At 47.2% G+C, this 26,069-nt stretch overlaps 1 protein-coding gene across 9 annotated transcripts in view; it reads right to left on the bottom strand.

Moving 5' to 3' along the window:
- Positions 1-14,883: 14,883 nt before the first annotated feature.
- Positions 14,884-26,069, bottom strand: part of Chd1 (chromodomain-helicase-DNA-binding protein 1) — a 52,699-nt gene continuing 41,513 nt past the window's right edge. For 8 of the 9 annotated variants that reach the window (XM_089545319.1, XM_089545320.1, XM_089545327.1 and 5 more), the window contains 5 exons: positions 25,680-25,842; positions 24,534-24,787; positions 20,430-20,606; positions 18,659-18,772; positions 14,884-15,868 (listed from right to left, as the gene is read on the bottom strand). In XM_089545319.1, the coding sequence (XP_089401445.1) occupies positions 15,547-15,868; positions 18,659-18,772; positions 20,430-20,606; positions 24,534-24,787; positions 25,680-25,842 (1,030 nt within the window). In that variant the 3' untranslated portion in view covers positions 14,884-15,546. The remainder of the gene's footprint in view (positions 15,869-18,658; positions 18,773-20,429; positions 20,607-24,533; positions 24,788-25,679; positions 25,843-26,069) is intronic. The other variant, XM_089545321.1, reaches the window with a different exon arrangement.

Here is a 26,069-nt window from a genome sequence, read left to right as displayed (position 1 = left end):
ACGGCAGCCACCTCCGGGTCCGTACGCAGGCGTCCGGGGAGGCAGTCTGTCGCACCGCGGCCGGAGGACATCCGATCCCGTCTAGGAGAAGAGGTCTTCAGCCTCGGCCGCCAGGCGGACGGCGAAGCGCTGTTTTTTTCCGTCGGAGCTTCTCAGCGTGGTCTCCCATTCATCGCTAGTTTTAATCGCGTTGTGCCCTGGGGCACGAACGCATCTCCAAATTATGTGATCTAATGTTGCCACGTGGCCGCAAAATTTACAAATTTCGGTTTCTGCACCGTCCCTCTTCCGCCCTCTGGCACCCGTCCAACTCCTCCACAGGGGCGAGAAGAAATTTCGAGCTTGGAGTCATCTCCAGTCGTACGACTCCTTTTTACTCAGGGATCTATCCGGTGGCGGATATGCGGTCTTTAGATTTTCGGTTACATCCCTAAACGTACCAATACTTTCTTTGCTTTTAGATGATGTTGTGGAGGCGTCCACAGCACCCCGAGGTAATGAGGAGCGGGCGAGCATGTGGGCAGCCTCGTTGCCGGCGAGACCGGCGTGTGCTGGGGTCCAGATTATAGTTACGCTTTCGGCGAGAGACGACTCGTTCAGAATTTTGGCAGCACGATTGCTGACTCTACCCTTGCTTAAATTCCAAACCGCCGCTTTGCTATCGCTGACGACGTGTTTCACGTCTGCTCGTGTAATGGCAATGGCTCTTGACTCGCGTCCGAAGTCTTCCATAGCTATACCGAAGAACCGGCGAGCAGGCGCTACTTTTCTCTACACCCGATAGCGCCTGGATGTCTGTGGATGACGTCATACCACACGCTGCAACACACATCCATCACCGCAGCAAGGCATGCAAGCTCTTGCAACTTGTATGACGTCGATCGCTTGCCGCCGTTTGCAGGTGGTCGACCGGCCGCGAAGTTCTAGCTGCGGCGCGCTGAAGAGCCGACTTGGTGCCCCATCTCTCGCTATGGTATGACGTCAGTAGTCACATGACCGACCGCCAACTGTCGTTCGGCCGCGAAGTCTAGCTGCGGCGCGCTGAAGAGCCGACTTCGGGAAGATGTGCAACGGCTTTTGGGGGGAAGGGGGTGCCCCCCTCCGCCTCCCCCCCCCCCCCTTTAGGACCGCCACTGTCCAGTGGTGACGTCACCAGTGCCACAGAGGCAGTCAAAGTGATGCGGAAAACGCTTTCGCCTCTACGCACTTTAGGCAGTCAAAGTGCACCCTGATTTTTTATGCCGGTACCCCCCTCATATGCATCTTGCCCTCCCACCCCAAGGCCACCCTTGCCCACATATCCTCCTAGCATGCCCGGCGTCTCCTCCACTCCGGACCTGGGAGGAGGACTGGGGGACCGTCAGCCGGGACGCATACGTCATGGACCAACACCACATGAACGTTTAGACCGTGTGTGGGGTCGTGCGGAGACCCAAGAGGCCGGCGGGCCTCGAATTCTCTTGCTAAATAAATCCCCCCTCCCCACCCCCTGCGAATGTAAACTGGGTAATAACGATCAAAATTGTCTTCTCTGCTGTCCCTGTTTTTTATTTGCGCTTACTTTCCTTAAGATGGGTGATAACCGCTGTCCAGCTTGTAAGAGCAACGTGCCACGATCACCTCGTGGTAGAAAAATATCAGCAGCCTGATATAAATGCTTTCGCAACTGGTTTAAAGCAACATATCGCCAGCGTTCGGGAGAGTCATCTTGATAGCGCAAGAAATAATGACGCTTAGCTCACATTCACTACTAACACTTTGCAGCGTGTTCAACAGCGCACTCTGGGGACATCAACAGTGGAGCACATCGGTTTGTCAGCGCTCTTTTTTCGTTCGACGCAAGGGGGTCTGAGGTTGTCATTATTACGAGACAGCGTATGCGGCTGGTTCGGTCGAAAAGGTGTCGGAAAAGGCGTATCGTGCAACCGTGTGTCATCTCGCGGCAGCGATTCGAGCCGTAGACCTATAATCGGGGTCTGCGTGTCACGCGCGGTCAGGTGTCCACCAACATCAGTGACACTGTTACTGCGTCATTTCCTTTCCTCAAAAAAAATCTCTGTCTCTCCCGTGACCGAGAGTAGAGTAAGCACGAAATATTTACGGGCATAACACATTGGTTGCAGATGGTACTAGTCAAAATCTTGAAATGGGTCTATTGTTCAACACAACACACCGCACCACAATCTTCTTGTTGCGTCGAAGCGATCGCCTGCAATAGTGAGGGCTTAGGTAGGCAGCCGCGAACCGTGGCGGCCTTGTCGCTTTCGGGAGCGGCCGCATAATCATGGCGTTGTCGGCAGGGGCGAGCAGTCCTCTGCTGTGGCGTATCATTCGCAAAAGTGATCGCTTTCCGCAAGACGTGTGAGTGTGGGACCGCAGCGCCATCCTTGGTGACAGCGCGGAAGCAGTCTTTCAGCCGCAAGGCCCATCTCGCCCTGGAGCTCCCCTCTTGCTCTAAGCGGCCCTCTCTCAAAGCCCCTAACAGATCACGTATAAGTCTCGTTAAATCTCATACGGTGCCCGGATGTTCTCGTTTCAGTGCCCGGATGACTGGAATTCAGTGCCCGGATGTTGGCTCTCGGTCTCGGTGTGGCGTCACCACACTGCCGAGAACGGTAGCTAAAATCATTTCATGCTAAAAATTGGCTGTGGTTTGAACGGCCATCCCGAGTAGAATTGCGGAAGCAACGGCGCGGCAATCGCAGCGGCGGCGGCATATCTCACAATATACTTTGGGTTCGATCCCGGCCGCGGCGGCTGGAATTTCTTTGGAGGAGAAATTCTAGAGGCCCGTGTACTGTGCGATGTCAGCGCACGTTAAAGAACCCCAGGTGGTCGAAATTTCCGGAGCCCTCCACTACGGCGTCTCTCATAGCCTTAGTCGCTTTGGGACGTTAAACCCCATAAACCAAACCAAACCAGTGTCTAAAGTGCGTAGAGGCGAAAGCGTTTTCGGCATCACTTTGACTGCCTCTGTGGCACTGGATGACGTAACACACAATGACTAATTACTAAATAATGACAAATTACTAATTAATGAATAATTACTGATTAATGACTAAATATTAATTAACTGCGATTAATGACGCTTAAGCTTCGCCTTTAGGAATGGAACGCGACAGCGTGTTGTAGCGCTGCCAGGGAGTCCATGGAACTGGAACGCCACTACTCGTTCGGCGCCATGCCTTGCCCTTTGAACGTAACGCTTTTTGAGGAAAGGAAATTCTCTGTCATCTCGGTGGGCACCTGAACCGCACTGTACAGGAAGGGAGGAAGTGGGAGTGAAAGAAGAAAGAGGGGCCGCAATGAAGAAAATGAAAATTGTATTTGAGGAAAGGAAATTACGCAGTAACTGTCTCCCACTCGCTCTTCGCGCATGCGCAGTTGGGGCTCTCCGGGGCTCCGCGAAATCACACACACCTAGCGTAGTGTTGCTTCCGCAACAAAAGAAAACCAAGTTTCGCTTTGCTCAACGGGCAAGCTGACGCGCCGAACGGGCGATTGCGTTCCGTGGACTCCCTGGCTATACCCTGGCAGCGCAGCAAGACGCTTTCGCATTCACTCATAAAGCCGAAGCTTAAGGGTTCTCCAGATTTTCTTCTTCCAAAGAGTGTGCAAATTCGGATAACAATTTCACGCGTTACAAGAAATAAATGCAAAAATATATCCTTTGATAATTTCCTTAGACACACAGATGTAGCCCAGATAAAGAAAACACCACCAAGGCTTGAGCATTGACGCATGCCTTCTGAGTTGGAATTTAGAGAGCACTTGCAGTTATTTGGCTGTGATGGTAGCAACATTTCGAAGTGTGGAATGCGCAAATTTATTGAGGGATGCGGTAGAAGTTTTGTAAGCAGCAGTTGTCGACAGAAGTGTCACGCTTTTCGATTGGTCGGAACGATCGTGGCGTCACAGTGCGCGATTTTCAAACGGGGCCAATTGTACTTTGGCTAGTAACCATGCAATCAATTGAAGGGATCGTATAGTGTTGCTCCAAGTAAGTGGGACTGAGCTTAGCTAATTGCTTAATTGTCCAATTAGCTTTCCTAGTCAGGCCATATAAATAAATAAAACCGGGTAGGAAATTGGTCGAGCTCGGGAATCGAACCCCGGTCTTCGGCGTGCGAGACTAGCATGCTATCCACTCCGCCATGCCAGCTTTTTTTTTCTTTATTGACTCCGCCATGCCAACTCGATGGTTTGGAATGAACAAAGGCGCGTCTAGTGAATACAGTGTCTTCGCTCACTCCCATTCTCCTCCTTTCCTTCCGGCGAGGTTTAGGTGTCCACCGAGATATGAGAGACAGCTGTCTCTCATATCTCGGTGGACACCTAAACCTTTCCTCAAAAACCAATTTACCGACGAGCGAGGCGTGGAACCGAATGGGTGATGGCGTTCTATGGACTCCCTGGCAGCGTTGCAAGACGCTGTCGCGTTCCACTCTTAGAGGCCAAGCTTAACATCTTCACCACACATCAGTGACCACACTTTAGGTAAAAAAAGTGCCCCCCCCCCCCCCCCCTTGAATCTTGACAGCTGTCCATCGAGATATATGAGACAGTTACTGCGTAATTTCCTTTCCTCAAATACAATTTTCATTTTCTTCATTACGGCCCTCTTTGTCTTCTTTCACTCCCACCTCCTCCCTTCCTCTACGGTGCGGTTCAGGTGTCCACCGAGATGACAGAGAATTACTGCGCCATTTCCTTTCCTCAAAAAGCGTTGTGTTCAAAGAGCAATGCATTGCGCCGAACGGGTGGTGGCGTTCAGTGAACTCCCTGGCAGCGCTACAACACGCTGTGGCGTTCCACTCCTAAAGGCGAAGCTTAAGCATCATTAATTAGCAGTTAATTAGTATTCAGACACAAATCAGTAATTAACGATTCATTAGTGATTTGTCATCACTTAGTAATTAGTACTCAATTATATGTGACGCCACCAGTGCCACAGAAGCAGCGAAAGTGGTGCGGAAAACGCTTTCGCCTCTACGCACTTCAGAAAGTCAAAGTGCCCCCTGACTTTTCAATTGGTCGAAACGGTCGTGACGTCACAGTGCGCGAATTTCAAACGAGGCCAATTGTACTTTGGTTAGTAACCGTGCAACCACTTAAAGGGATTGTATACAGATGCTCCAAGTAAGTGGGACTGAGTTTAGTTAGTTGCTTAATTACCCAATTAGCCTAATTAACCCATCTAGTCAGGCCAGATAAATAAATAAAACCGAGTAGGAAATTGGTCGAGTTCGGGAATCGAACCCCGGTCTCCGGAGTGCGAGACGATCATGATAACCACTCCGCCATGCCAGCTCGATGGTTCGGAATGAACAAAGACATGTCTAGTGAATACGGTGTCTTCATTCACTCCCATCTTCTTCCCTTCCCATTACGGCGAGGTTTAGGTGTCCACCCAGATATGCGAGACAGATAAATTTCCTTTCCTCAAAAACCAATTTACCGACGAGCAAGGCGTACAACCGAACAGTTTTTTGAGGGCGAGGTATTGCTTGGCGGCACTCGATTTTCTCAGCAGCTTTTCCTCCGTGACGTCACGCGCAGGCGCAGCGCCCCTAGCGGGAGGAGCGGGAGTCAGGTGGTGGCTGTGGCCGCGCGCGACCGCGCGAGTTGGGGCCCAGCTTTTCCTCCGGCTGTCGTGACGTCACGTCACGTGGTTTGGTGGCTGCCCGGCCGCGCCCAAGGCCTGAAATGAGTGATTGCAATATGCAACGCTGCTCCACACTGGAGTCCCAAAGGGCTCTGGTCAAGCGGGCGCGAGACGGGGCCTCGTCATGCGGTGTCCCGGACTAAGGATACCGACCATGCAGCAGGGTTATTATTTTTTTTTAACCCTCAAGCTCTCTTTGATTAAAGTTTTTCACCACCACCACTGACTCGAGCCGAGCCACCACCGCTGCCACGTGCAGGTAGAGGGGAGTTAAAAGATAAGAGCAAAGAGAGAAAGAAGAGACGCGCGTCGCAACAACCGCGTCCGCCGAAGCGAAGACGCTGGCTGGAAACAGATACCTGAAGATCTCCTGAGGGGAAGCGCAAAAGACCCGCCGCGGTGGCTCAGTGGTAAGGCGCTCGTTTACCGAGCTAGAGTACCCGTGTTGGATGGGTGGATGGAAACAACTTTATTACTCAAAAAAAAAAAAAATTCTTCCAGGGTGGTTCCCTCGAACACGACCGCGGCGGCCGCGTTTCGATGGAGGCGAAACGCCAGAGGCGTCCGTGTGCAGTGTGATGTCAGTGCACGTTAAAGAACTCCAGGTGGGCGAAATTATTCCGGAGACGTCTACACTACGGCACCTCTTTCACGCTTTCTTCTTTCACTACTACCTTCCTCCCTTCCTTTACGGCGCGGTTCAGGTGTTCGCCGAAATATGTGAGACAGATACTGCGCCATTTCCTTTCCTCGAAAACCAATTTACCAATTTATAAGTGCGAAAAGGCGTCCGTGTGCTGTGCGACGTCAGTGCGCGTTAAAGATCACCGGGCGGTTGAAATTATCCCGGGGCCGTCCACTGCAGCCATTCTTTCTTCTTCCACTCCCACCTTCCTTCCTTCCCTTACGGCGCGGTTGAGATGTCCACCAAGCAGTGAGACGGTTACTGAACCATTTCCTTTCTTCAAGCACCCCTAATTTGTTTTATTGCGAAAGATATACTACGCCAGGTCTAACCGCTCGTCGCGTGGTCCATGGATCCCCCTGCTCTTCGAGAAGACGCCGCCGCGCCAAACAGATGGTGTGACGTCAGCCTCTCCGATGCTATGGCAACGCGTGACGTCAGCTTGCTCTCTCCATCGTAACCAGGAGGAGCCGGTCGTGCCGCGCTCCTCGAGGAGTCTCGCCATGAAAGTCACCGACTAAGAGTCTATATCTGAATCTAGTTGCTCTACTGCTTCTGAACAGTTTAAGGCGACAGCCAAGCAAGCTAGGAAGAATGCAAGGAAGAGGTTACAACGTGCCCAAGAAACGGAAGAACAACGAGAACGACTGCGAAAACGACGAGAAGCCGAAGCAGCTAAACTAGCTGTATCGAGTTCAGAAGCTGGGATTAGGCAAGTTAAACGGAATGCAGCCAAGCGGAAACAACGTGCCCAGGAAACAGAGGAACAACGAGAACAACGTTTGCGAAAACGACGAGAATCAGAAGCAGCTAAGCAAGCCACTTCAAGTTCAGAATGTGAGTCCAGCCGTGCTATACGGAATGAAGCTAGGAGACGAAAAAGTGCCGAGGAAACAGAACAACGGGCCGAACTTCTTGAAAAGCAGAGGAGGAGAGGTGCCGAAGAACCTGTGCAAATGAGTGACTACACCGAAAGAGTTGCAGAGTTTGCATCGGCTACACGCGAATTCCATCGCCGCTTCACCGAGAACCCGTTTGGAAGCGTGTGTTGTGTGTGATAGACTGCATGTGGCATAAGCGGGATTTGCAAACGGTGAGTGAGAACATGAGTGACCAAGCATAACATTGTATTGCTTTCGCAACCAACCAGGTTTAGCCAGAGCTAAACCGCACCAATTTTTTATGACTCGGGTTCAAAACTGTCACTTGGCGAGTTTTTATACATCCATGTGTGCAAATTCTCTTCCCGGCTTTGGCCCTCCGCTGCGGACATAGGTGCTAATAAAACATCCGTCGCGTAAAGTCGCGCTGAGCCGGCGCGGTTTCCATGAAACGGACGCCGAGACAGCACGCGCCATCTGCTGCGAAGCATGGCTGCACGGACATATCTTGCCACGGCCAGTCACGATAGGGGCGCGCTCGCTCGCACATTCGGATATGTCGCCGTCAGAGCTTTGGGCAAAAATAAGCCCCTGCCATGGGCGTCCGGAGGGGGGGGGGGGCAAGGGGGGGCGGCTGCACCCCCCTGGAAAATCACTCCCTCGAACCGTGAGTGATGGCCGCACGCCAGGGGCCGTGGTGGGCTCAGCCAAAAGGGTAAAAGCAGCCCCGCTTCCATGCTTTGGGTCACATCTGCGAAATGCCGCGTCCGGGCACGCGTCTTTATGCCGTTTTCAAACCACGCCATCGTTAGCTCTGTTGAAGGCCGACCTGTTGCAGACATACAGCGGCACCGGCGAGCATGTGTTTCAAGCCGTCTTGAAATGGGTGCCTGTTTCTTTGATCTCTAGACAGATAGCGACACGGAGGCAGACAGTGCACAGTGCATCTTGTTTTCGCCTTCGTTATGCCGGCCACCGATGAATTCTTCAGGAGGGAAAGACAAATCAGCCGTGTCCACCCCCGCTTTGTCGGGCTGCTCATGGGCAAGCGGGCGATCAGTTGGCGCCGCCGCCGCTCGCTGTGCCTCCGATCCACGGGAGAGCGCAGTGCGGTAGAAGCGCCGCTATCAGAATCTTCGGCAAAGGAGATAGCATCTTTTGTTCACGGCGACGCAGTCTCCAGAGGCGCCCCCACACCAGCGTCCCTTGCGTCTTCTCCGAAAACCAGCGCCTTTGGTCAACGCAGCCCGATGGCGCCTGCCTGGCTCGCCTGTCACCTCTGGCTGGGCCTCAAATGACAACAGCGCCCGTGTACTGTGCGAGGTCAGTGCCCGGTAAAGAGACCCAGGTGGTCGACATTATCCGGAGCTCTGTACTACTCCGTTCCTCATAACCTGAGTCGTTTTGGGGCTCTGAACCCCATAAAAACACACAAAACAAATTTTCCTACCGGAGTGGCGAGTGTCCCTTCCCCTTGGAAGTCGCACGGAAGTAAGCCCTTGCACGTGTGCGCGCCTCTGTATTTGTGCTTCGGTGTTTTTAGTGGCCGTTTGTCAACGAAGCTGAGAACAACCAAGACAGTGGACGAGAAAACTACGAGCGGCAAGCAGTGTGCGTGCGGTTGCTCGACTGTGCGGATGCGCGAGCAAGATGGAGCGAGGTGTATGAAGCTGCGAGCGTGCATTTATCTTGTAAATAAGTTTTCGTTGTATGTATAGACATCTTTTGTTTTCAACGTACGCGTTCAACCGTTTTTTCAATCAATGTGTGTGACGAGTGTGCACCGAGAGCGTGTAATGAAGCACAGAAATGAATTTATCACCCGTGTAATCACGCAATTCGCCCAGAAAAATCCGTGGAGTCTACAGTTGCTGTTCAAGGAAGACTGACTGAGTGACTGTAGTTGCGTGTTTGTGACCATATTGTGCTGTGTGCTGGTCATCAATCCGGGTGAGTCGAGAACCCGTATGCAGCAATACTGAGCACTCTTCTCCACGAAGTGACAGTATATTTTTGGATTTTTATTAATTTTAATTGTTTCTTCGTTGATAAACTGCAATGTATCTCTCCTAGCCACACTTTAATTTGCTGTTTGTAATTTTTATTTCATGTGTGTATTTCACTTATTTTTTATTTATATATAAATAAATAAATTCATACCGCAAATAGTGCCTTTTTGCTACGAACATGCCCCCCCCCCCCCCCCCCCCCCCCTCCGGCGCCAACAACCAATGGGGCCCCCCCCCTGCAAAAAATTCTGCGGACGCCCTTGGCCCCTGCAGTACAGTAGCGTTAATCTTTGTACACAGCCGTAACGAGTTGAAACAGGTGTTCGATAACACTTCGTGGGATTTCCCGTGCAGGTGACTACAGGTGCCCAGACGCATCTGTCAACCGGAAGAACACGGTCTCTGCCTCCACTATGGCTGCGGTGTAGTGATCTAGTTCACTGTAGCCGCGGCAGTTACAACATTACACAGGATTTTCATCGAGGGGAGACAGAATGAAGCAGGTTGCTCGATTTCCGGCCAGTAAGAATAGACCTTAATTGTGACTCTACCACCGAGGACTACTGCTGCATGTTGCCTGCAGCAAACGATTTTGCTGCCTCCCAGTGACTGCCTGCATACGAGTTTCTCAGGCACCCCGAGTTCGTTCTAAACTGTGGCGGGCGGTCAACGCGCAGTCTCGTCACATAATTATTTTCTTTCGTTTTCTACAGGTCAAACAGCGTTTACAGTAAGATGAATTGTAGGAATTAACGACGGGCGCCAGAAGGCGTGGCTGGCGCTCTTTTTGGTTGCGCGGTTTCGGCCGTGTGCGGCGCCAAAATAGTATGCGCTGCAGCGGCGACGAGAATGACATTTTCGAAAATCTTACAAACTGATATGGATATTACTTACGGGGGCTCCATGCCTGTCAATAAAAAAACTTGGGCGATCCTCGGTGGGTCGTTTGAATGTGTTAGCAGCCAAACGTTCGTTACATCTGAAGTTGACACACTAAAGTTCGTTATATCCGAGCTGGCATACAAAGGTTCGTTATGTACGAGGGAGTATAAAGTTTGTATATGTAGTAATCGAAGTTCGCAGCCCGGTAGGCAATTGAAATTGCCCCCTGCCACTGGCTACTGACAAACGGCGGTCGCCATTTCCGCTTGCGCTGACCCTTTTAATGCTAATGCATTAATAAGGTGCATAACAGTAACAGTAGAAAATTAACTATACTCAACATTAGTTAACCAGCCTGCTGGTTAGCACATCTTAGCGTCTGGCACTACGTTGCTATGCCGAAAAAAGCTCTCGTCTGACTGAAAAAGCTTATTTTAAGGGGACAGGGTAAGCTCCATCTTTCCCATGTATTTTGGGGCATATTGTGGTACACTTTTCTCAACAACTAATAAAGATAGCAGCAAGGTAATTATGTCATTTTTTTCAGAATTTCATCCTCTAGCCGCTGTACCAAAATTATTTTAGTATACAAGAAATGAAATTATTAATGATTTTTTTACTTTCTACACCCTAATTTGGACCAAATTTTGTATATATTTTTATTTTAAAACAAACAATATTATTTCCACGCTGATAATTTTGGTACAGTATATTGCCACATATATTTACTGCATACAGAGAAAAAATCAGCTTGATATCTATTGTCGTTTAGAAAATAATGGTACCGACGTAACAAAAAATCTTGTTTTGAGAAAACTGAGTTTAAAGTAAACAAAGCCTTAAATCCCAAGATTTCGACTTAGCCAACTCATTTTGACCAATTTATTCAGTAGGCACCATCTGCATAGTTATCATCTAGGTCAGCTTGGTGCTTCTTTTCCTGCCGTTTAGCTTCTCGTGCCTGTTTTGTCACTTGCTGCGTAGCTCGATCAGCAAAGTAAACTCGACGCCGATCGACTTGCTTCAGCCAGCGGACAGTGTTGTTGCCCGGACTTAGTCCACATTCCTCAAGAACTTTAGTTCTTGCGATGGCGCCATCATTGAAGGTCAGAACAACAGCTAATGTAGCAATCTTCATTGTCTGTAGGCCCGCAAAGACATTTTTTTGAGCACACTCTCATACGACGTTGTTGAAGGACTCGTTTGAGTTCTGGATGGTTGCCAGACAGCTTGAATGGTAGCCACAGAGCTTGGATGGTTGCCGGAGAGCTTTCTCTTGCAGCTAAATTCCGTAACATTTCGTGTTTCTTTAGTTTTTAGTAAAAACGGGAAAAAACACATCGCTGGTAAAGGGGTGTGTCGCTGACCGCTTCGTTTTCAGATAGCTTTTTCTGGTTGATATAAATTGCCCAGGATGAAGTGTGATACATGAAACGATGCAGAAAAGAATGTAATTTCATATTTAGCAAAAAACTAAAAATTGATATTTTTCAGATTTTTTGCTTACCCTGTCCCCTTAAAAAGTTGCTGAGAGTCTTAGGTGAGGAGGCATTGTGAAGGGAGGAGTTAAGTGCTTCTGGAGGGTAGAGCCGGGTGGTAAATGGTGCCTCTTGAAGATGAAACTGGGTGCGATGGGGGGGTGGCTGGTGCTGTCGGCCACCTCACGTTCTCACCGCACCTTTGTACATTTTCACACATCCCTATGTGGAATGGTAGAGGGTGGGGTGTGCGCCACGAAAAGGGCAATTTTCGGGGTAGACTGTAGGATCAAAGGTGTGCCTAAGCACAAGACGGGAGAAAAGTTTGGCGCCAGAAGGCAGCTGCCTCTTGACGGATTTTTGTGCGGTGTTGGGTTTGCATATGCAAACATGATTCATCTGTTTTTTGACCTCAAGAATACAAGTGGCTGGCTTCCCTGAAACACCTGGTATGCTATAACAGGACATAAAAAATGTGCTTGCACTTTTTCTTATTTCCCCTCGTTATTAAAGCACTAACCGCATGTGGCGATAATTCATGGTGACGTGCCACGCTATGGCCTATGGCACGCTCAGCATTCGTGCGATGAGCTGCACAAGGGCTGCCGAATTGCTGCAGCTCAGATTCTGGGTTTGCAGAAAAATACACCCAACACCCAGAAGTGGCTCGTGAGGCTAGCCAATAGCAGATGGCGTTGTGGCTTAATAATGTGTCCGCTCTTGCATGCGAAGTTTGTTTTCCTAGCACGGTTTCAACAAAACAAAGTAGCGGCTGACGCTTGCTGCGACAATACCCATATATCTAAACAGTTCAGTGAAACCTTGGTAGGAGCTCTGGAAGAGAAAAGGATGTTGTAGAGCATCCCCTTATTGTGCTTTAAGCTGTTTAAAGTCCTAAAAACTGAGTGCTAGTGCAAGTGTACTTGTCTGATAACACGAGATGACTGAACAATGAAGCGGCCGCAGCCAAGCTCTGCAGCCAAGTCTCGTCACTTCGTGCAGGAGTCCCCACTGATGATTTTACTGTTACAGTACCATCCGACTGCCTGCTTTTTTAACGGACAAGTGTAAACACAAACCAATGCTTTTTCTCATCATCATCAGTTCATCATTTACTAACACGAAAAAAGAAAATGCTCGCGGACTGCAGGAGTTCTGAACTAAAATAGCACAAATCAAACAAGCAGTTTGAAGACAAGCGTGAATTTACTTAGATTTATCACAGAAACAGAACACCATCTTCTTTCAAACGAGGTGTTCCATCAGTGTAGGCCATTAGCCACAGGGCCAGACATGGGGCCCTCTGTTTTCAGGCAAAACCAAGTGTCACCCAATTCTCGCACCTCTAGCAGATTTCCGAAAAAGCAGGCTAAACGTGGTTTCTACCAGAAAAATGCTCCTTCAAAAAAATTTAATTTGAAACAACATCAGAAACAACACATGGAAACCAGCAGATGTCTTGTACTTGTTTTAGAGCAGTGTGAAGTTGTTTTAATGCTCATTACCTATGACTTGGATTGATATGAAGATAAGTTTGAAAAGTATGTTGTGCGAGACAGGAAGAGGATAGGCAGAAAGTTTTCCAAGGCTGCTGTGCACTTAAAATTGCCGCACTAGTTTTGAATGTTTCTTTTCGCAGTGCAAGAACAAAAGTAGGCGATGTGTGATGTGGGGAAAAGCTTCTTGATGCAACTAGTCATTTCTGTATCTTTCAAGAAAAATGAACAAAAAACAGAGCATTCCATGAACAAATCAAAATCAAGTGCAAATAGCGCTTTCAATAAAAAACAAGAAAAAAACGTGAAGGATGAAACTTGCTAAATAACCCATTTGTACACCAATATTAACACGAAATTGGATGAGCAAGACGTCGAAATGAGCCCTCTCTAAGCAGCAACAAACTGGTTCCACTGCTGCTTTCAATGCGCTAGTGCAGGATACACACAATGGCCTACCAAGCAATATGACAATGCCTATGGAGCCCTCATTGGAAAGGATTATACTGCCACATTTTCATACCTGAATTAGAAAAAAAAAAAAACAGAACGAAGGGCCCCATGTGTGCTTGGTGTATATTAACTGCAAGGCTATTTTATGGACACTGCAGGCCACCTAAGGTCTCAAAAACACAATCTTATTGTCAATATAAATAATATAAATAAATGTACAGAGATGCCAAAATGAAGCTGACTATACTACTCTGGTGAAAACATGCAATTTTCATCACCTTTCCAACAACAACAAAGGCAGATAACTCAATGCTTGAAAGCTGCAGCGTACAGTGTACAATGTTGCAGCTTACAGCCCGATGTCTTATTGTGCATGGTTGTGTATAAGCGCCAAGTTTAGAAAGGAAGGAGACGACATTTCCATCAAGTCTCTCTTTTCTCCTTTACAAACATATTACAAAAATTGACTACTAAATAAGCACTCTCTCTCTCTGTACATATTTTTGGGACTAGCGTTTGGTCCCCCAACAATGCCGCTCATTGACTGCTACCCAAGTAATCACACTCATTTATGTACACTATTCATCACACAAAGTTTTGATTCCGATGTGCACAGACCCGCAAAAGCTCACCAATTTCAAGCTATCACATCACCACACTGTACATAGTTTTTGTTAATTCATGCATGAGGTCACTTACCGAGCTGTTTTCACAATGTCCCTTCACAGCTTAATCACATGAGCACTGGTATCATCCCGAACAAAAGTTCTGTCCATCTAACGCGACACGGTTCAAGACCTTGAGCCTGACCGTGCCTACTGCACAATCCCAATGTGTTGCACACACCACAAAGGCGAGCAGCCACAAATTCACTGCACTTGTCTCATCATGATTCAGATATCCCCTGCAACTTTGCACCGAGCTTTGCACACTAGGCCATTCTTCCCAAAGCAAAAATAAAACTCACAGGTGTCCTTGTGGCATCATGTGAACCCAAAATATGACATTTCTTGTGCGATTAGCAGAACCATCTTTGGCCACAGATGACTTGTGCATGTTATTTGTTATTAACACGTGTCCATTGTGCGCACTTTCAAATGAAGAAAATACTTTGTGCTATCTACACGGCACTTTCCCTGCAACTCTCGGCCTGTGGCAACAGGAACTGCTTGATGAGCTAGTTCTAGACAAAAAAATGGCTTGTTGAGTGAACGATCACAGCAAATGCATTCATACAAAAAAAAAAAAATAACAGAGCCTAGCACAATGACATGAACTTATGAAATTACACAATTCTGTACATACTAGTGCCAGTCTGTACACCCCCCCCCCCCCCCCCCCCATACACACACACACATATACACATAGGCAAAGAGACTCGCACCTCCTCATGGCGTCCACAGCCAAGTACTTTGCCAGCCGTAACAGTTCAAGCGGTAACACGAAAGCTGGCAGCATTGTTTTTGCGAGTGCTGCACAGTGAATCACAGATTGTTTAGATTCATATCAAGAAGTTGGAATGCATTTGAGAAGGCAATATATGGCCACCGACATGTGCAGGCAGATTGACAGCCAAGAGAGCCAAAACGCAAGGCAAAAGCCTATCAAGAGAGCATGCAGACCTCATCTCCATATAACAGCGCACCCTTAACAAAACATACCCGCAGACATTCACAGACCATTTCTACACTGGTAATTCATTCAAGTGATATCAACGCGAACACAGGATCTTAAGGGGTAGCCATTTGTGTTGTGGCACAAACCTCCCACAAGAAGTCCTCCCTGTAAAGAAATAACTCCACAAAATGTTGAATTCGTCCTTTGAACAACATGAGCAACGAAGACAAAGAGTGACCACTCCGTAGTCTTTGAGTGAGCGGTGCACAGTCATCAGTTGAATTCAGTCTTGCTTGGCAGCCTCGCGAAGCCACACTTTTGGGCAGAGCACAGTTTCCCAAAGGGGCACACACTGTCTTGAAGTGCAGCTGAGGTGTGACCTATACATGCTTTGGAGGAGCGTCCGATGGCCGATCGAAGTGGCCGGCACTGCCAGGTGGCCGTGAGTAGCTGCCGCCACTGCTTCCCCCGCTGTTGGTGCGTTCTTTCCGCCGCCATGAGTCACCGTGTCCCTGGTAAGGGCTGTAGGGAGCCAAGGGGCTAGTGTGGTGCTCACCCATGACCCCTGGTGGGGGTGGTTGCAGGGTACTGGCTGGAACAGGTGGCACTGCCCCGTAACCACTTCCGTACGGGACAGATCCTGCCACAGGGGGCATGCCATATGGCGCAAAGTTGCTCCCTCCACCACCACCGCCATGGTACCTGCACCAACCGCGAGCGAAGATAATTTCTGAATGAAGATAATTTTGGTGGGCCAAGAATGAAACTTCACACACAAAAAAAAGACAGTGACAGAGCTGGTAAAAACAAAAAAATCTCTGCCTCTCCCGTAACCGAGAGTAGAGTAAGCATGAAATGTTTACGGGCATAATGCGAAGTGCACGCGGACACGACGAGACGCAGGCCTGACAAGAATGTGTATGCAGCGCGTTCGAAACCGTCCGAAGTGCGTAGAGGCGAAAGCGTTTTCAGCACCACTTTGCGTATGTGACACTGGTGATGTTACCACTGGATTACGTCACACATAATTCATGACGAAGTAATGACAAATTACTGATTAGTGTGTAATGGCTGATTAATGACTAAATACTAATAAACTGCTAATTAATGACGCTTAAGCTTCGCCTTTAGGAGTGGAACGCAACAGCGTGTTGTAGCACTGCCAGGCAGTCAGCGGAACACCACCACCTGTTCAGCACCCTTCAAATGCGACGCTTTTTGAGGAAAGGAAAGGAAATTACACAGTAATTCTCTGCCATCTCAGTGGACACCCGAGCGGAGCCACACCTTACAGGAAGGTAGGAACTGCCCTTTGAACACGGTTTTTGAGGACAGGAAATGGAGCAGTAATTCTCTGTCATCACAGTGGACACCCGAACTGCAGCGGCATGTGGTTGTTTTTTCTTCTGCTTTTCTAATCAATTAGCTTTAAGCAACAGTAATATTCTTACTTGATCAACACCACACAAAAAAAAAATAAATTAAAAAATCCCCTGTGCTCCTTGGTTTCTGTGGCTGTTGGCTTCTCTCATACAGGAAGGAGGAAGCCACCACTGTTCCACCACCCTGTTCCAGTTCACACAATACAGCCAGTCCTGTAGGAGGGCTTAGAGAGTCTCCTTAAATCTCCTACGGTGCCCGGATGTGGCATGCATGTGCTTTTTGACGCGTTATTAGAAATCGGAAATTATAATTCCGTGCATTATCAAACGCCAGCTCGACTGATATCTTGATAAACATTGAGAAGGCACTGGCAGCAGTTATTTTTTGTGACTCGTTTGGAGACCAACCGGCGCTTGCATGCCGGTCGCGTAGGAGGGCTTAGAGAGTAAGTCTGGTATGGTGCCCGGATGTTCTCGTTTCAGAGCCCGGATGAGTGGATTTCAGTGCCCGGATGATGGCTCTCGGTCTCGGCGTGACGTCACCACACTGCCGACAACGGGAGCTAAAAGCATTTCATACTTAATATGATGGGACAAGTTCTGCCTGAATGAATTAACCAATTGGCCCGCAATGGGGCAACCTACAAATCCAGCAATTACTACGTCCACCTGAGTGATAGCACTGCTGGCACCTCACACTTGTGCAAAGCACAGTTGACAGAGCTAAGACAATCTTGCTGCTGTAAATCACACAGGTCTGTGTAGCAGTTCACTGCTTCAGATAGTTAAATGTTGACTCAGAATGCAAATATAAGCCAAGCTTGGTTTGCTGCAAAGGCGAATATACACGGACATTAAGAACTGGTCTTGATATAGACAGGTGCAAAAGCTGCGAGAGCTCTCGATCAGTGTGTGCATGTCTCCTCCCAGGGCCGAATTCAACTAAAGTATATGCATGTCATGATGAACATTCCATTGCCAATTAGCATCAATTTGACGCGAATCAAGAGGAATTGCGGAAGGAACCCAATTTAGCTAACCACATTTTTGAGGACTCCTGACAAATGCTCAGGAAAGCCAGCACTGAGATGAAACTACACAGAAACCCAGTACAGTAGAATCTCCATGATATGAATACGGTTGACACGAATTCGTAACAATCCCCGGCCGAAGTGCATTGTGCACGATGTGCCGAATTTCGGATGTTCTGAACACTCTCCTGCAGCAATGTGGATGATACGAACGCATGAGCCGCAACCATACCCTCAAGCACTCAGCACTGACTTCGTGATTGTCCGGTAAGGATCGCGAGTAGTGAGCCACAGCGCACAGCCCGCACATCACCTTGTACATGATTGCTAGCCGCACTGTACGCACAAGGAATAGTGACCAGTGGCTGCATGGCTGTAAATAAACCCTGTCAGCCATAAACAGATCTCCGTTAATACATTTCCATGCTTTTGCATGTGGATTTTTTTTGGTTTGGATTGAAACTATTTTCTTTTTTTTTCCGACCTCGTGAGATTCGTATCACCGAGATTCTACTGTGTTCTGGTACATCACATGGGCTGCTGCCGATGAATCGTGATGCAATCTGGGCATGTTGGAGAACCTTGGTCACTATTTTCTCACTAAGACCCTGTGAACACAAGTTTGCTCCCCATGGATAAGCTGGCTCCCATGGCCAGGTTTTTGTTCAATGCTGACATTCTTGCTGCAACAGCAGCGAATAAATTTCACCTCGTGGGGCACAAAAACAACTGATTCACAGTTCTCTAGGAAAGCAACCATGAGCAAAGTCATTATTGATGCATGAGGCACACTACTATAAATGTGTATTTGTTGGATGTTCCTGTCAACTGTGAATGAGATTCTATTGCAGTCAGAAACTATGAGGCAAAAATTCATCACCGAATCAGCACCTCACAAGCAAAGCTGATGTGAACGTCAATACTGTGTTCATATAATTAAACTTGAATAGGACAGGCAGTCGGGCTAGTTGGTGCTGCATCATTTTCAGCATCAGCGCTTGTTTGTCTTCCGTGTCTCTTGTGTGCTCTGTTCTCGTGATGCTATGAGCTGCTGAGAATGATCACATACATAACCTCACCTTCGGTCAGGATGCTGCGTCCGGGGGTCTTTGTCTCGTTTGTAGGCTTGGTCATCCACGCGATTTCCCTGATAATGACGGTATGGGTCATGCTTGTTGTAATCATTGTTATACCTGGAAGAGTGGGGGAAAAAGTGGCTTGTTTTTAGAAGGCCACCTATGTAACAAAATACACTGCAGATAACAAAGATGTGAAGAGACTGTGCACGAGCTGCACTTATTAACCATTCCTAGCCCCACCTGACATTGGAAAACAGCCGTTCAGTCATTATTCATTTGCTTTTCTTAGTGGACATAGAGCGACCTTTTTAAAGCAGGGGCTCTCAAACTGGATTCTACGGGGTGCTTTTTGTGTTTTCCCAGTCGCCTAAATCCATGCATGCCTCAACCTTACACTTTTTTTCACCTACTTTATTTATTAGTGTGTTAGTACTAAAACCCCTAATCTCGGATATCACTGATGTTTGTCTGTCAGCCTGCCTGTAACTTGTGGCAGCCTGCCCGTAAGTTGAGTTATAGAGTTTTTGTTGCCACTCAAGAAACAGGGATACAAATTTTTCTTTCTATTTCTGAAGTAGCGAGTTAAAAACCCCATAACTCAACTTTTACGATAGGCAGGATTATGCAATTTTCAGGAAACATGCAATTTTGTGTGCTGAATCTAAATATGCCATTTAATTTCTTGCAAAACAAGTTCTTGTGCACTTATGTGATATGCTATTCAAGTCTTTTGGAGACCAAAAGCATTCGCTGCAGGGAACTTGCTGAAATGCATGCCATTGGTTTCTGTGGAACTCGAGAAATGCAATAAGGGTAAAACTATCATCCTGCCTATTATAGAGTTTTTGTTGCCACTCAAGAAACAGGGATACAAATTTTTCTTTCTATTTCTGAAGTAGCGAGTTAAAAACCCCATAACTCAACTTTTACGATAGGCAGGATTATGCAATTTTCAGGAAACATGCAATTTTGTGTGCTGAATCTAAATATGCCATTTAATTTCTTGCAAAACAAGTTCTTGTGCACTTATGTGATATGCTATTCAAGTCTTTTGGAGAAAGCATTCGCTGCAGGGAACTTGCTGAAATGCATGCCATTGGTTTCTGTGGAACTCGAGAAATGCAATAAGGGTAAAACTATCATCCTGCCTATTATAGAAGTTAAGTTATGGGGTTCTGGTGTGCCACTTCAGAAATGTGAAGAGAAATTTGTATCCCTCTTTCTGGAGTGACATTCACAATTCATGTTCTATGGCAGGCAGGATGATAACTTCACCCTCACTGTGTCCCTTGATGTCACGAAAAAGTAACACCATGCATTTAAGCAAGCTTCTTGTGCAAAATTTCTTAAAAGCTCCAACCAAAAAATTACATAACATATTCCACAAGTGCAAAAGCACTTGTTTTATATGAAATCAAATGACATATTTAGAAACAGCACACAAAAATACACACTTCCTGAAGATTTCATAACTGCGACTTCATTAATAATTTTTTTTAAACACCAGGGCCCAAAGACCAGGGTCCCCCTCAATAGCTGAAGGGCCAACCAAGGCAGGGTGGTCACAAAAACCTGGCACTAAGTGCTTGCAAAAAGCAGATGGGTTTCTTAGCTTTGCCTGAAATCTGAAAAACAGTCTCCGGTACCAACAATACACTGTACAAGCTATGCAGAAATAAAGAAAGGCTCTAATGCAAACAAAAGCAACATCTTAGTTGAGATCCCTGACCTAACACTAGCAAAGTTCATGCAGCCATTTCAGAGGACCAACCTGTCCTTGTAGTCCCAGCCAGAGGCAGAGTTGTCGTGGTTCCAACGTTCTTGGCCAGGCGGGAAAGATGAGGGCCGGTGGGGAGGATGGCTGTAGCTGTTGGAACCCTTCTGGTAGCCACTGCTGCTGCCCCGGTCCCGGTAAGAGCCACTGCCACCACCTTTGCCATGGCTGTTGCTGAAACATTGTCAGAATGGACACATGCTTGCAACTACAACAACTTGGATGCCAAAGACCAGCACCATGCCGGCCCACTGCACAGACGTGGAAGTTTTAACCCACACGCAGAGTACTGCACCTAACAGTAACCAGGGTTTAAGAACAAGGTTAAATGGCATACTATTACAGTAGAACCCCGCTATAATAAACTCGGATATGGTAAAATCTCTGATATAGTAAAGTGAAACTGCGGTCTCATTTTACCTCCCATAGGCTACTGTACATTTTCTTTTTTGGTTATACAGTCGAACCTCGTTATAACAAACACGGATACAACGAATTATCGGATATAACGAAGTGAAAGAAAAGTTTGGTTGGACATGCTTTATTCCTAAGGGAGTTCTATCTGTATAACGAAACGAAAAATTCAAAATTTGACACTGTATCGGTTATAATGAAGCAGTTTTTGTATTCACGGGGCTCAAAATGCGCAAACAAGTAGGAAAAATCTCAAAACACGCTAAATTTTGATCTTTTGAAGCGCGCACACCTAAAATGTGTTTGAATCACCCGCGCTTCCGCATGCGACGCCATCTAGGGAGAGCGAATGAATCTAGCATCAACGGCTGCCTAGCACGTGATCGAACCGACGCCCGCTCCCCGGCCACCCCCGCCGTCGCAATTTCCGACCCGCGCGTGCTATCTCTGCAGTTCAATCTGTAGGCGCCGTCGCGGAACGAGTCTTAACAAACAGCAGTTTCGCTTGAAACGAAGATAAAGATATTCAGGGCAGTTGACAGCGGGCGCAAGGAAAAGTCATTGCCACGGACTTCGGTGTTGCGCCTAGCTTTCTTATCTATCTAGATAAGATGGTTATCTTGAGCGCAAGGCAAAGATTGCAAACGCCCACTCTGCAGGCCCTGTGAAGAATGACAGCAAGACAGGATGTTGAAGATGCCTTGTTTGCATGGTTCAAGGACGTTATAGCGCGTAACCTGCCTGTGTCTGGTGCCGTCCTTCAAATGAAGGCGAGAAGTCTCACTTCCATCAGAGGCCACAATGACTTTCATGCAAGCAGTGGCTGGCTGCAGCGATTTAATGACCGCCATCGGATTGTTTGCCACGTCTTGTCTGGCGAAGAAGCAGCCGTTGGCGCCGAGAACTGCGAGAAGTAGGCAGAAAGCTTCCGCATGCAACTGGGAGGCAAGCGGACAATTTCGGCGAGACGACACGGCGTCAGCTGGCGGTTCCGAACGTTACGTTCGAGGAATTCATCTGTGCAGATGACAACTTGGCTGTGGCGCCCAAACTGACTGACCAAGAAATTGCTGATCAGGTGGTTTCTGCAGATGATGCTGGGAACAGCGATGCATGTGAAGATGGCGAAGTGCGAGCTCTCAGCAGCGCCGAGGCCGCTGACATGGCCAGGAAGTTGAGGGGGTACCTCGAGAACCTACCTGTGGCCAAATCAGCTGACATCGGGAAAGCGCTGCTCTGTGTTGATTTTGTCTAGAAATATAACCTGTCAAATAGTGTGAAGTGCCACCAAACGGAGATTACGTCGTTTTTTAAATAAATCAGTTTTTGCACCTGGCCATGCATCCCGATTTGTGAGTTCGCTCTTGCTTTCCAGTACGAAATGTAAGGCGAGGTTTCATATGCTTATACCACGCGTTAAATTCAAAAATAGTGCATTTTTTCAACCCTGTGCTGTCCATCTTAAAGTACTCTTTACTTGGGCTTATTAGCGACCTTTTCTGCGGGAATTTCAGTGCATACTTTTATAACGAATATTGGATATAACGAACGAATTTCCGTGCAAAATGCGACTTCGTTATAACGAGGTTGGACTGTAGTAGAGATTAAAAAAAAAACACAGCTTAAGTAAAGAGCCTCTGGTCGTGGTGACGGAATGGCCGCGGAATGATGACAACACGGCTCGCACGAGGCCAATATTCGGTGATAAATGCATACCAAAAACAATAAAACGGTTTTTTTTTTTTTGAGATAGCTTCACCACCAAGCTCAGAAGCTGTGAGGAGAAGCCAACTTCTTAACGTCCTTGGGGCTGTGAGGCAAAGCACGCAGCGCACACAGAAAAAAAAAAGAAAAAAAAAACTAAAGCTGGCTATGAAAGCAGAAAGACGGAGGCGCGGTCACTGAGAAAGGGAAGATGGTAGATGTACAGTGAAGAGTAGGGAAGGGAAGAAAAGGGCGGACAGTCGCAGCACAGCAGCAGAAAGCACAGGGAAGCGGCGGCGAGAAACGGAGGCTCAGCAGCACTGCGTCAGCAGTACAACCGTGCCTCGACTGTGTCGCATGTTTAACTATTCTTCACGTCGCACGTTTAACACATTCTTCATGCCTGTGAACAAATTTGCCACTTTATCTAATTAACCATATCATTCAATAAAAATGCCCCTAAAAGTTCTGACAACCACCAACAATACCGGCTTAGCTTTATTCTAGAAAAATGTACCAATCTTGTTCACAACATTGGTTCAGAGCCTTTGAATGCTGGGCTTTGGTCATGTGCAGTTTTTAAGGGGGGATGAGGGTCTTGAAAACTTGTTTTTTATTTTTCGACATAACTTGTTGAAACTTAGCACGCAGGTGTGTCATAGAATGCTGATTTCAAATATGCATTTAGATTTCAAATATCTCACCTGGAAGAAAATGTATCGCAAAATAACATTCAAATTAGGCAATTTCTTACGGGCCTTTATAGTAATTTATCAGTTAAAGAATGATTTTTTAAGAATAAGTAGACATTGGCAAAGGCCCAAAGCACATGCTAAAGCTTTCTTTTTTCCTTTAAACATGATATATGAGCAATTAGGCGAAGTGTGGGCTAATTACCGCCACGTCATTTTTTCTTTCCAACTTTGTTGTTTATTTATGATCAACAAAATTAGTTTGTAGGCATTCTGTTAGCTTTAGGATGTGCTTTGGGCCTTTGCAAATGTCTGCTTATTCTTTAAAAATGTTTATTTAACTGATAAATTACTAATAAAGCCCGTAAGAAATGACCTAATTAGGATATTTTATTTTGCCATATATTTTCTTCCAGGTGAGATATTTGAAATCTAAATGCATATTTGAAATCAGCATTCAATGATATACCCAGGTGCTAAGTTTCAGAAAGATATGTTAACAAATAAAAAAAAAGTTTTCAAGACCCTCATCCCCCCTTAAGAAGGCTGAAGCATACACAAAGAGGACCGCCACCTACCACATAATGCAAACTAGAATTTCAGCTAGCAGCATAACACCTTCTCGTGGCCTTTAGATGTACGGCTAGACTTGTAGATGTATAACAAAATCCCATTGATTCAACTCTCAAACAGCCACAATAACTGACTGAATATCTGGCAGGCCAAATTCAAAGAAAGTGCAAAAAGATGTTGCAACTCAGTGCTCCATTATTTGTCAAAACGATTAACAACTCGAAGTTCCTGTTTGAACTTTTGAGCTAGTTTGTATTCTAAGCATGCACCAATGCATCTGAACGCTCATTTGGATATGGCCTCATGCAAAGAGCACATTTCAACACTGTTGAGTTTCTAACTGTAGAATATGCTGCACATGAACCCATGGAAAGCATATTAAAACAGCCTTGTGCCTGCTGTCATCATAGCTGACGCAGCGCATTGATGGTCACGGTGTGAGCTACATCGCCGTTCGTCTTAGACCCTCAGGATTCTACTGCATTATCACCATCAAGAGATTTGTCAAAGGACACTTTCCCCGGTCGTTGCTTTGCTTGGGTGTGGGGCTTGCGGGTACCCTCAAGCTACTAAAGCAGAGGAGCAAAGCACTGCCACAGCTCGGATGGTAGAGCACCGCACGTGACATGCACAAAATAAGAAAAACTCAAAGCCTCAGTTCTCTCCCAAGCCCAAGCTGAAAACAGCCTACAAATCATGTTAGTCCTTGCTGGCTCACCTGCTGCTGCTGTCATTTCTTTTGTCCCTTGGTTTGTCCTCGTGCGGCCGTTTGCTCGGCCTTTTGTGGTCATCCTCAGCATGCCTCTTCAAACCATGCTGACCACCATACTGGCTGCTGCCATGCTGACTGCTGCCGTGCTGAGCATGGCTGCTGCCATGCTGGCTGCTACCATGCTGGCCATGCTGGCTGCTGTGGTGGCCTCCGTGTCCAGTTCCATGAAGGCTGCTGTGAGTGGTGCCGGGCTGGCTTCCCTGCACATTGGAATTGGAACACCACAGGTTTAAGGCACGCCACAGAACATGCGACATGTGCCGTACTGTGAGAGGCACCGAAGAGGCACTGGCCCATGTCCAACTTTACACTTTTGATACCAATGCACATCCTCATGAAACTTCGTACACAACCACAAAAGGGGTGAGCCATAAACTTCGTACACAACCACAAAAGGGGTGAGCCATAAACTTCGTACACAACCACAAAAGGGGTGAGCCATAAACTTCGTACACAACCACAAAAGGGGTGAGCCATTCCTTGTGCTATTCATAGAGGTAATCTGGCATTACTAACAGCATGAGGCTAAACAAACCCAACTAAGCACCTCATGCAAAGGTGCCAGTTGTGGCTATGTGCAGGAGATAAATTGATTACAGGATGTCCTGAGCTGCATAACAGTCTTGAGACCGAAGGAGTCAAAACGCCAAACACTTCGGGTTGCTTGGAAGTGTAAAAAGCATAGCGTGAAACTCGTAAAATGACATTAAATATTTAACTCCATCTATGCAGTGTAACACCTCAGTCACTCCCGTGCCACACGCTATAGACCTCACGCTACAGACATCAAATGGGTATGGCTCGATGGGCAAAATTCTCAACTTTCGCTTCTGAACAGGTTTTGCTCGTGTTGAGAGTGCCCCTGCCGCCTTTTGTCTCTCGAATAGAGATACCTCAGCTCAGATCACTGCATGTGTTGCCCGTCAAACCAGAAACATGCTCACTGATGTGGTTAGCTTAGTTCAAAACTAAGCTAACCATAAAACTCTCCAAAAGACTTATCTGATCTCACGAAAATAACAATATCCTGTACTAAGGAGCTCATCCCAATCTGATTTCCCTAAGTGTGACTATGGGCTGCAGTTGACCCACCTCATCATGTAACCTTGGTTTCTTGTCATGTTCTTTCTTGTCGCCATCCTTGGAACGGTCAGACTTGTCGGCATTCTCGCTTTTCTTTAGTGCGTGTCGGTACAGCCGGAAAAGGGCTTTCGGATCCAACTCTGTGAACTTGGACACGAATGACCACAAGTTCCTGTCACAATGAAGAAAGCCAGAGGGCCAATCAATCAACCACAGATTCTCCAAGGGGCAGTCACAATAGCATAAACAATGTAAAAGAATGCAGTGATCAACCCATTAGCAGCAACATGCAACAAGAATGCTCGCTTTGAGAGAGGTGCAGAATTTGCAGAGTACAAGTGGCAGAAAAGCTTCCTGAACAAGGGTGTTGCAAAAAAACAAAAACAAACAAAAAAACTC

The sequence above is a fragment of the Amblyomma mixtum genome, chromosome 5, assembly GCF_055824585.1.
Source record: "Amblyomma mixtum isolate Tamu chromosome 5, ASM5582458v1, whole genome shotgun sequence".
NCBI lineage: Eukaryota > Metazoa > Arthropoda > Arachnida > Ixodida > Ixodidae > Amblyomma > Amblyomma mixtum.
Note: the sequence above shows the minus strand (reverse complement) of the source record. Positions and strands in the feature narration are given on the sequence as shown.